The sequence below is a fragment of the Camarhynchus parvulus genome, chromosome Z (assembly GCF_901933205.1).
Source record: "Camarhynchus parvulus chromosome Z, STF_HiC, whole genome shotgun sequence".
Classification (NCBI taxonomy): Eukaryota; Metazoa; Chordata; class Aves; order Passeriformes; family Thraupidae; genus Camarhynchus; species Camarhynchus parvulus.
The window spans coordinates 38042977-38052987 of record NC_044601.1 but is presented as its reverse complement, the minus strand read 5'-3'; the positions used below and the strand labels follow the sequence as shown (position 1 = coordinate 38052987).

At 41.2% G+C, this 10011-nt stretch overlaps 1 protein-coding gene across 1 annotated transcript; it reads left to right on the top strand.

Annotated features, from left to right (window-relative positions):
- The first annotated feature begins 2538 nt into the window (after positions 1-2538).
- Positions 2539-9381, top strand: IDNK (IDNK gluconokinase). The gene is made up of 5 exons (XM_030969378.1): positions 2539-2657; positions 2776-2806; positions 3166-3252; positions 5781-5824; positions 7794-9381. The coding sequence occupies exons 1-5, from the start codon at positions 2617-2619 to the stop codon at positions 8152-8154; spliced, it is 564 nt and encodes a 187-aa protein (XP_030825238.1). The 5' UTR covers positions 2539-2616; the 3' UTR covers positions 8155-9381.
- Positions 9382-10011: the final 630 nt, after the last annotated feature.

Below are 10011 nucleotides of genomic sequence, written 5' to 3'. Positions count from 1 at the left end.
CCAGCAAAAGATCCGCAAAGAATAAGCATCAGGACAAATTTCCTAGGATGTACATATATCACTAAATGATGAATACTAATGTGAAACTCTTCCATGTTATTAAAGAAACAGTCAGTGTAAAAATATTTAATAGTTCTATGACTACAACAAAGTGAAAGGGAAATCCTCCCTCACATGAAAACAATCCACATATTTTATTTGATCTAGATCTTAAGCACATCTTAAATGCTTAACTGATGCTGTTAAGTCAACCATTTGGCTGAGTTTTATCCAGTCATCTCTCCAGTTGACTAGCAATATGAATTATATCTGCACAAATCAGATCAGCCCCACAAGCAGAAAGTCTGAATGTAATTGCCTGTTTCGCATTGCCTATAGGCTCTTGTGTTTGCACAATTCAATCAGCTTTCTCCAGATCTTGTTCTCCTTCCTGCAGCAGCATCTGCAGAGCACACTGCTGTCTGCACAATGCATGCAAACTCTGCCAGTGCTTGCTCATGTTATGTTTTCCTGGGATTTAGTAAAAGAGAACCCCTGGCACAACTTCCTGCACAAAAAGGATATAAAATAGCTATTAGATAACATCACACCAGTCTAACATGGCTCTTTTAGCAAAATGCAAGGATATGAAGGATGAAAAAGTATCAAATAGTGAAGCTTGTTAAAGCTGGTTACAACAAAAGACATTGAGTGTGCACTGTAGGCAGGTTAGTCAGTTGCTCTTCATGTTAGCAAAATCTGGGGAATTGTTGTGACAGAGCAATTAAAAGTTCTAATTTTGGGAATGCAAATAGTAATTGTGATGCTTCCAGGGTCAAAGTGACCACTGGTATTTTTGAACTTGTTCATTTGGATCTCCCAGGAACTCTCATCCAAATTAAGCATTTTTCCCTGTCTCAGAATTGATAAGCCAACAAATCGAAAAGATGTATGCAAATTCAATTACTTTAGCACAATCATAACCTATTACAGCAAAATACATCCAGTCTCATGGCGCCTTAAAGAAATCATTGTAGTCTGTTAGTAATCTGAGAACTGGCCTGATTCAGTAATAGCTTAATAATGTTGAAGGTTCTGGTATTCATTAAGAATTTCTTAATAGGTATGTGAAATAGGTATATGAAATTCCAGATCTCAATTAAATGGTCGGAGACAGGCAACAATTAAAAAAAAAGATACATGTATCATTCATAATGTTATTTGGAGTGCCATGCAAAGCACTAAAATTTTATGCAGACTGGGAGACTTAATGTACGTTCTGAGAATTTATTCCAAGGCTTGATTGATGTAAAAAATATGAAGGGGGCACACATCGTGCCCTCCTGAAGCCACTGGCACCGGGTGGAGTAGCTCTTACAGGTGCAGCAGATGCTTCTCCATTGCACAGGAAAGCTTCAACGCTGGTCGGCAGCATCACTGCTTTTGATACTTGCAGAGCTTTGAAAATGTTTCTAGGTCATGTTTATGTACACAGTAATAGCAAGAATACTTGCTATATAAGAGAATTTCCACAATTTTCCACAGTCTTGCCCTTCTTCTCTGATGAGGCCACATCTGGAGTGCCATGTCTGGTTCTAGGCTTCACAGAACGAGAGAGTCATGGAGCTCCTGGAGCAGATCCAGCAAAGGGCTACAAAGATGATTGAGGAACTAGATCATTCTCATGTGGAAAGGCTGAGGTCCCTGGCCCTGTTCAGCCTCAAAAAAAGACAGCTGAGAGGGGACCTCATCAATGTTTATCAGTATCTGAAGGGAGTGTATCAACAGGATGGATCAAGACTCTGTTCAGTGGTGCTGAGCAATAGGACAAGAGGCACTGGGCACAGACGGAAACACAGGAAGTTCCACTCAAACATCAGGAAGCACTTTGTTCCTGCGAAGGTGACCGAGCACTGGAACAGGTTGCCCAGAGTGGTTGTGGATTCTCCCTCACTGGAGATACTCAAAAGCCACCTGGACAGAATCCTAATGTGCTCTACAAGGTCCTGCCTGAGCAGAGTGTTGAAATAGATGACCCTACCAGTGGTCCTTCCCAGCCTTACCCACCAAGTAATTCAGTGATTTAAAAATATGACTGGATCAAGGCTTTAACAAATACTAAAATGGCATTAGTCACTGCATAGCTGATGCCTTAAATAAATCCCAAAGGCAGACCTTTATCACCAAAGGGTAATATAGAATTCAACGGGCATAAATGCACATTTTAACACGCACTGTAGAAATTATTGTTTCTATTAAATTCGCCTGTGTTGCTGAGGCTGCAAACAGGGAATACCGTGCTAGGAACTGCTGGAAGAGAAACGCCCGACCAGACTGAAAAGCCTGACACAAAGAGGGCTCGGGAGAAGATCAGGTAACTTCCAGCACAAGGAGCCACTGGGGGGAAAGAGAGCGGGGGACACGGCACAGGTGTCTCAGGGTCCCGGAGAAGGGGAGCGGACGGTCCCGGACAGCCGCGCCGGGCGGTGGCGGGGCAGGGGAGGCGCTGGGGCCGCGCTGGGGCCGCCCTGGGCGGGCCGCACCCGCCTCCCGCGGCAGAGGCGAGGGCGGGCCGGGCCGGGCCGGACCAGCGGCGCAGCAGGGCAAAGGGGCAACGGCAGAGCGCGGCGGGCCGCCATGGTGCTGGTGGTGGTGATGGGCGTCAGCGGCTCAGGGAAGTAGGTACCGGGCGGGGGGCGGAGCAGCCGCGGTGCTGCCGGAGCCCCGCGGGGCGGCTCCGGGTCCGGGTGCGGCTCTGGGTCCGGGCGTTAATCGGCCCTTTGTGCTTCCCCGCAGGACCACGGTCGGGTCGCGGCTGGCAGAGAAGGTAGGGGCGTGTGGAGCCGCCGCCTGGGAGGTGTGCCGGGGCGGGCAGGCACCTCCCCGCGCCGGCCGACGGCCTTCCCCCGGGCTGCTAGCCCCCCGAACCGGGTTCGGCTGGTGCACAGACTTCGGCTCAGTGCCGTGATGCAACAGCTGTTGCTGCTATCAAGCTGCCTTAGTGTTTTTTGTTGTTTTGATGTTTTTTTGGTTTTTTTTTTTTGCTAATCATCATGCTATAAACGGTGATTCATACTGTGGTGCAAGAAGCCTGTAATTTCCTAGGTGTCGTCTTTGTAAATTCTGAAGTCCTTGTTGCTTCACCTGACCTAGCTGAACAATCCATAATTAATTTTTTTTTCTTAGTTGGGATGGAAATTCTACGATGCAGACGATTATCATCCTCTAGAGAATAAGAAGAAAATGGAAGAAGGGATACCACTAAACGATGAGGTACCTTGAATAAGCTCTGAAAAAACTGTTGTCCACACATTTATCTCTGTAACTTCATGCACATCTTGTTGAAGTAGATTGTGGTGTACTACGTAAATTAGTCTGACTGTAAACACAGGTCTGCATTTGCTAAGGTAAGGGAGGCTTCTTGTGTCAAAAAAGATTCTTCATAAAAAAAGTAGTTTATGAAATGCTTGTCGGCTCGAAAGTGGTATGCTGCTGCTTCAGGATTTGTGAGAAATCTCCCCCTCTACAGTCCACACACAGTGTTGCAGTTGTGGATTTGAATCATAGAATATCCTGAGTTGGAAGGGACCCACAAGAACCATAGCTTGGTGGCCCTGCTTAAAACAACTCCAAAAATTTGTTACCCTTCTCTCAAATCACTTTTCATAATTTATCACCACTCGTGGTTAACTTGGGAGGTTGTGCTAGGGGAGGTTCAAGTTGAGTATTAGGAAAAATGTCATCACTGAAAGAGTGGCTAAGCATTGGAATTGGCTGCTCAGAAAAATGGTGGAGTCACCATCCCTAGAAGTGTTTAAAAAAAAACGAGTAGACACTTGGTTATGAGCTATGATTTAATTAGCATGGTGGTATTCAGTCAAAGGTTGGACTTGATCCTAAAGGTCTTTTCCAAGCCTAATGATTCCACAATTCTGAATTGCAGCATGTGCCTGAGAGCACTGACCAAATGCTTTGGAACTCTGTCAGGCTGGTGCTATGACCCCTTCCCTGGGGACTGTGTGTTCCAGTGCCCAACCACCCTTGGGGGTGGGGCCTTAGTCTAATATCTAATGTAAACCTCCCCTGACACAACTTCAGGCCATTCCCTCAGGTCCTGTCACTGGTCACCACAGAGGAGAGATCAGTGCCCACTCCTCCTCTTCCTCTCACAAGGAAGTTATAACTGCAGTGAAGTCTGTCCTCAGTCTCCTCTTCAGGAAGAACAGATCAAGCGACCTCAGCAATTTCTCATATACCTTCCCCTCAAGGCCCCTCAGCATCCTCAAGACCCTCCTTTGGATGCTCTCTAATATATTTATATTCTTCTTATATTGTGGTGCCCAAAACTGCACACAGGACTCAAGGTTGAGGCTGCCCCAGTGCAAAGCAGAGCAGACCAATCCCATCCCTTGTTGGGCTGGCAATGCTTGAAGTACAAATGGCATAATGGTACAGCTTGAAAAAGGATTTTTCCATTTGCCATCAGTTAAAGTTAAAGCCACTTTTCCTGTACAGAATCAGGAAGAATTAAAAAAGTTAATGTCCACTACTTCTAGAGAAATACACACTTATGACTATAGATAAAGACTTTTAAACACAGAATATAAACTAAACAATCCTGGTGAACATATGAAATCAGTCTAAAAGCACACGGAGCTTAGAAACAGGGCAAGATGCAGTAATAGGATATTGTGAAAAAGACTTCAAGAATCTAGCTGTAATAGAAAAATTTTGCAAACCTCCTACCTTTTTTTTTTTTTGGCAAGGCTTCCACTTTTTTTTTTCCCCAGTCCCTCAAATCTTCTGGGAGATGTCCTTAGCCAATTTAAACCAAAAAAGAAAATTCTAGATTCTGGTTAAAAACTTAGATCTTTCATTAGTGGTTGAAGCCAGAGCAGAGTCTGGATCCATCCTGTTGATACCCTCCATTCAGATACTGATAAACACTGATGATATCATCTGTAGCAGCATTATATGCTTGAATGACTAAAGCACTGGGGTGTAGCGCTCAGCAAGAGGAAAGCATCTCTTCTGAAAAATGAGAGGTGCAAAATTATGAGGGTGTTCTTGAATGCCTAGGGGAAGTTACTGTGTAATGACAGCAACAAAAAATTGTTGCATTTATTTGTCCATGTTATCATTTGTTGTGCTCCCCCAGCAGTAACAGCATTGAAACATTAAATGGGAGCAGTTGTTTAGTGCTCATTAGGCATGACTGAAGTTTGCAGCAGCTTAAAATTTCAGATTAAGTAAGCATCTGACTGATCACTCATGTTTGCTTAAGTAATGGGCAAAAGTTTCGAGAAATTGTGATTGTGGTTACATTTATTTGTGAGTGCTACTGACATAATTATTGCAGATAACTAAATTTAGATCTGTTTCTGAAACTTCAACTTGGATCCAAAATGGGGATGGGGTGTGTGTATGACACTATATCAGGGAAAAGAAATAACAACTCTAGCTGTACATTTGAATAGTATTATAGAAGCAAGAGGTAAGTTGACTGTCCTTCAGATATTTACAAGGTGCATGCTGCACTTGCATACATATTACTTCCATCATATACTTGTAAAATAAAAAGTACTATTCCACTAGAAGTGTCCCATTCATAATATGCCTAGCACTTCTTATTAGCCTTCAGGCAGTGGGAGCAAATCTATATAGGAACAAAGAGATTCAAAACTGAACTTGCTGTACAGTTTAATGCTAATACTTACCTCTAGTCAAATATCTGAGATGCTAGAAGCAATTGTTTCAAAGTAATTTCTGAAGAACTTTTAACTAACTTGCTTGCTTTCTAGGACAGGATTCCTTGGCTTTGTACACTGCATGATATACTAAGGAGGTAAGAGAATATCTAGTGTTCAAATGTTTTAGCTAAAGACAGAAGTACCAGAAGTGTTTTTCCTCACTGCATTGCAAAGCAGAAATGTAAGTGGTAAAGAAATTCTGCAGATAGTAAAGTCATTCTATTTTTACTAATCTAAACTGTCATAGTAATTGCTGATGGTGAGCTAATCTCTGAGAATTAAAATGGGAAATTGTTGCAAATGATGGTTGTTTTCTACTATCTGTGTAAAAATAATTGCAAGGATCCAGTTTATTAATAGGCCTGACATTAGCTACTTACAAAGAACATAACCTCAAAATACACCAATAACAACAGTAGGATAAAATACTGTTATTTTGAATAAGATACAGTGTCAAGTTTGTTTGACATTGTTTGTTTGCTTGAGTGTTGCTCTGCTAATTTGCAGATGACACCAAAATGGGAGGAGTAACTGATGCAGAGGGACCTTGAAAGGCTGTAGAAATTGATTGGTAGGAACCATTTAAAAATGCAAGCACTGGTATGGACACTGAGGGACATTCAGCTGGAGAGCAGCAGAAAAGGGCCTGAGGGAGCTGTGGTGGACAGCCCCAGCTGGACATATGCCAGCAATGTGCTCTTCTGGCAAGGCAGGCCAGCCAAATGCTGAATTCTGGGCTATATTAGACCAAATATTGCCAGCAGGTCAAAGGAGGTGATCCATCCCCTCTCCTTTTGCACTGGTGAGGCTACACCTGAACTGCTGTGTCAGTTCTGGATTCCTCATTATGAGAGAGGCATGGACATACTGGAGAGCATTCAGCAATGATGAAGGGATTGAAGTGTGTCCCAAACAAGGAAAAGGTTGGGAGGTTGTGTAAAGCCTGTTTAGCCAGGCTTTACACTTGCTTGTGCACATTAGGTGATCATACCTCACTGGAGCTGAGATACCTAATTTCTCACTGAGAAATTTGTCTGGATTGATTTGCTGGATCCATTGCTTCATATGTTATGTGACAGCTCAATGCCACTGCCCAGCTCTGGAAACCTTATAAAATCAACTATATTTTAAACGAGCCTAATGCCAATATTCAATTAGTAGTACTTATTAGTAGCTGAGGCTGTCACTGACTTACTTAGATGATAATGGTAGGTATTAGAAGTTCTTACTTCCCTTTGAACCAAAATCTGATGACCATAGAATGATTTTAAATAGGTGTATACCTGATTTTAATTTTATTACAAAATATATTTTCTTAGGCAGGAATTTTATTCACTTTTCATAGAGACAAATAATTCTGGATTTGCTTTTTAGTGGAGCAGGCACATACAGAGTTAAATGCTTTATTTGAAGAAACCTTGTCAGCAGAAAATACCTACAGTGAATACTGTGCATTCACTGACCTGCAATCCCTTGTTTAGGGTGAAGTTAATATAGATGCAATGCTATCAACGAGTTGCAGGAAACATAAACTACAGTTAAATCTGAGACAGTGACAGTAGGTGTTGAAAATATTGTGTATTTAAGAACACAGTCTGTATTTAAGTGGTCTGTATTGCTTATCAGCCACTTACCCTTAGAGAGAAAGTATAGTAATTTTATGGATAAGGGATAAGTGTTTCTATGGATATTTATTTCCTGTTCTCAGCAATTGAGGAAATGAGCTTGACACTTCCTTGTGCTAGAATTGAATTTAATTTAGGAAAAGACTGGTTGCTTAGAAAAGGCTATAGAAAGAGTCCCTAAGACTGAGATTTTATCAGAAGGTTGGCTAGCTTAGCCTCACTTTCAAATCACATCTTTACCTGGACTGGAAATTTGGTTTCAAAATCCTGTCAAAATTACTCAAATACCACTGTCACAATGCCACTACTCCCATGGCTGGCCTTCTTGAGGAGCTAGGGCATGTCTACCTTGTTTAGCAGAACTAACAAGTCATTTTTGTTATACCACATGTAGATATGTAAAGGTTTTTGGGGTTGGTTTTTTTTTTATTTTTGATAGAGAAGACACATCTAGACAAGATACAATTCTGGCCTGCTCTGCACTGAAGAAGATGTACAGGCGTGTGTTAATTGGTGGAGCATCTGCAATTGAAAGCAACCAGCCAGAGCAACCAGGAGAAAACCCACCACTGAAGATCCTCTTTGTTCATTTGGATGGACCTAAGGACATAATTGCTGCCCGCTTGGAGAAGCGGAGAGGTCATTTTATGCCACTTGAACTTCTCCAGTCTCAGTTTGATACTCTAGAGCCACCCAGTGCACCAGAAAACTTCATTACTGTCAGTCTAGAAAAACCTCTCCCAGAAATACTCCTACAGATTGAGACCGCCATTCTTCAGGGTGAGGCTTTGCCAGAGTAATTTTCTGAATGACACATACAGAAATTCCCTAAAGGATAGCAGGGCAAAGAGACAGAATTTTAATTATCAAATTGATTATTAAATCAAACCAACTTATTTTTAAGAGCTGGTTTACTACTCTTTTTTTTTATCATGGCTCTGTAAAAGACATTTAAAATGTCTTTACATCTTTTACATATATAAGATGCAAGAACTGTTAACTTTTTAAGCCCTTCACTCTATTAAGTTAAAATTCTCCTTTTAGTAAGAGCTTGCTTTTGAAAATTCTGGCAAGGGTCACACAGAATAATTTATTTTCTTAATATTTACTCTGTCAGACACTGAGATGGACACATCTGCTATTACAAGATTAAATAATTTAGAGCTTTGTTAAAAATAACGTCATTTTCCTAGAAGAGGCAGGAACATGCATGATGAAGTTCCATACATGACGCTACCCCTGTCTCACTGCTGGATTTTCATCGAGTTGTAAGTTCTGTGTTTGTATTCTTGTTGACCTCAGCAGAGCACTGATGACTTCATGAGAATTTTTGTGATCTCTTACTGTATGCATTGGCCACCAAGCTGAAAACTGTGAGAAAAAATAGGTAGTGGTGGTGATGCAGTACACAAAATTTAATTGAATGGAAAGCTTTAGAAATAAAGTATAAGTGGCATTGAAGCAAAATGGAAATTTTCCAGGGTAGAAATCCATTTTGATTTAGGTGAAATGTACTTTTCTGTGTAAAGCCAAAGCCAAAAGGAAAGCTGCTTCAGTGACAGACAAGAGATAAGAGACAGCAAAAGAGAGATAAAGGAGAGACAGAGACGCTGCGGAACAGGGCAGGGACACAAGAAATTCCTTCTAATAAAGAAAAATTAACAGCAAAAGTCACTGCGAAATTCGTAAAAATGAATATGTATGAGCCTATTGTGAAATTGTATGCATATGCATTTGAAAGGGGGATAAAAGGAAGGGCTGGAGTTCACAAAGGTACGCATGCCCTTTTAGGGAGAGCGATCCCTGCATGTGTCCAGCACTGTAATAAACATACTGGGCTTTACGACTTTCGCAAAGTTGTAGAGTTTTTTTTCCTTCTCCGCGAAACAGCATCATACTGACTCTGAACTTAGAGCTTTCATGTACAAAGTGTACACATTGCAGTCAAGTGTGTGTCAACCAGTAATTTAAGGTACTGAATTGAGTGCAAGGTTCATAGACTTTCCTTATTTTTGAAAACTTACTTTTTGCAGTTGGACCTTCTTCACTTCCCAGTGCTGGTGGGCACCTCAGTGCTTGTCAATGCAATTGCTTTAAAGCTTCTGATCAAACTATTCCTAATACATATCTTTTTTGATGAAGATGAGAAGAAAATTCCAAATACCCAATCAGTCACCTAGCTCACAGAATTTAAGTTTAAAGTCCTTTTTTACCACCAAGGTGTTTTGCAAAAAGTACTTCATGTTGTGTTATACAAGACATGCCTTTTCAGCTTTATGTTATAAAAATTTCAGATAGTTTGTATAAGAAAGATTTGAGTCTTGTCCAAATGGAGACATTTCTATGTGCTGTCACATAGGGATTATTTTTAGTATGTCATGCATATTATTTTTTTTATTCCTGGGATGATAGATGAACTCTTGTAGAAGAATGCCTCATGTCTGAAAGCATCTTTAGTGCAATTTTTACCTGGGTAAGTAGTTGAAAAACTTTAGTCATGGTTCTCATTATGTATGGAAATAGTAAAGGCTTTGTGGTTTACTAGACAAGCTACTGTGCTTAAATTAGTGCAATAAATGGGCATTATCTTACTGAAAGCAGCAGTTTTTAAGTTGGGATTTTAGGCATTAACCTACCCAGACATAGTGTTTTCCTAT

Excerpts from the sequence above, each read along its gene's own strand:
- IDNK (XM_030969378.1), top strand. The coding sequence starts at position 2,617 with ATGGTGCTGGTGGTGGTGATGGGCGTCAGCGGCTCAGGGAA. Across the intron at positions 2,658-2,775 it reads GGCGTCAGCGGCTCAGGGAA|GACCACGGTCGGGTCGCGGC; the intron begins GTAGGTACCGGG and ends GCTTCCCCGCAG. Across the intron at positions 5,825-7,793 it reads CTGCATGATATACTAAGGAG|AGAAGACACATCTAGACAAG; the intron begins GTAAGAGAATAT and ends TATTTTTGATAG.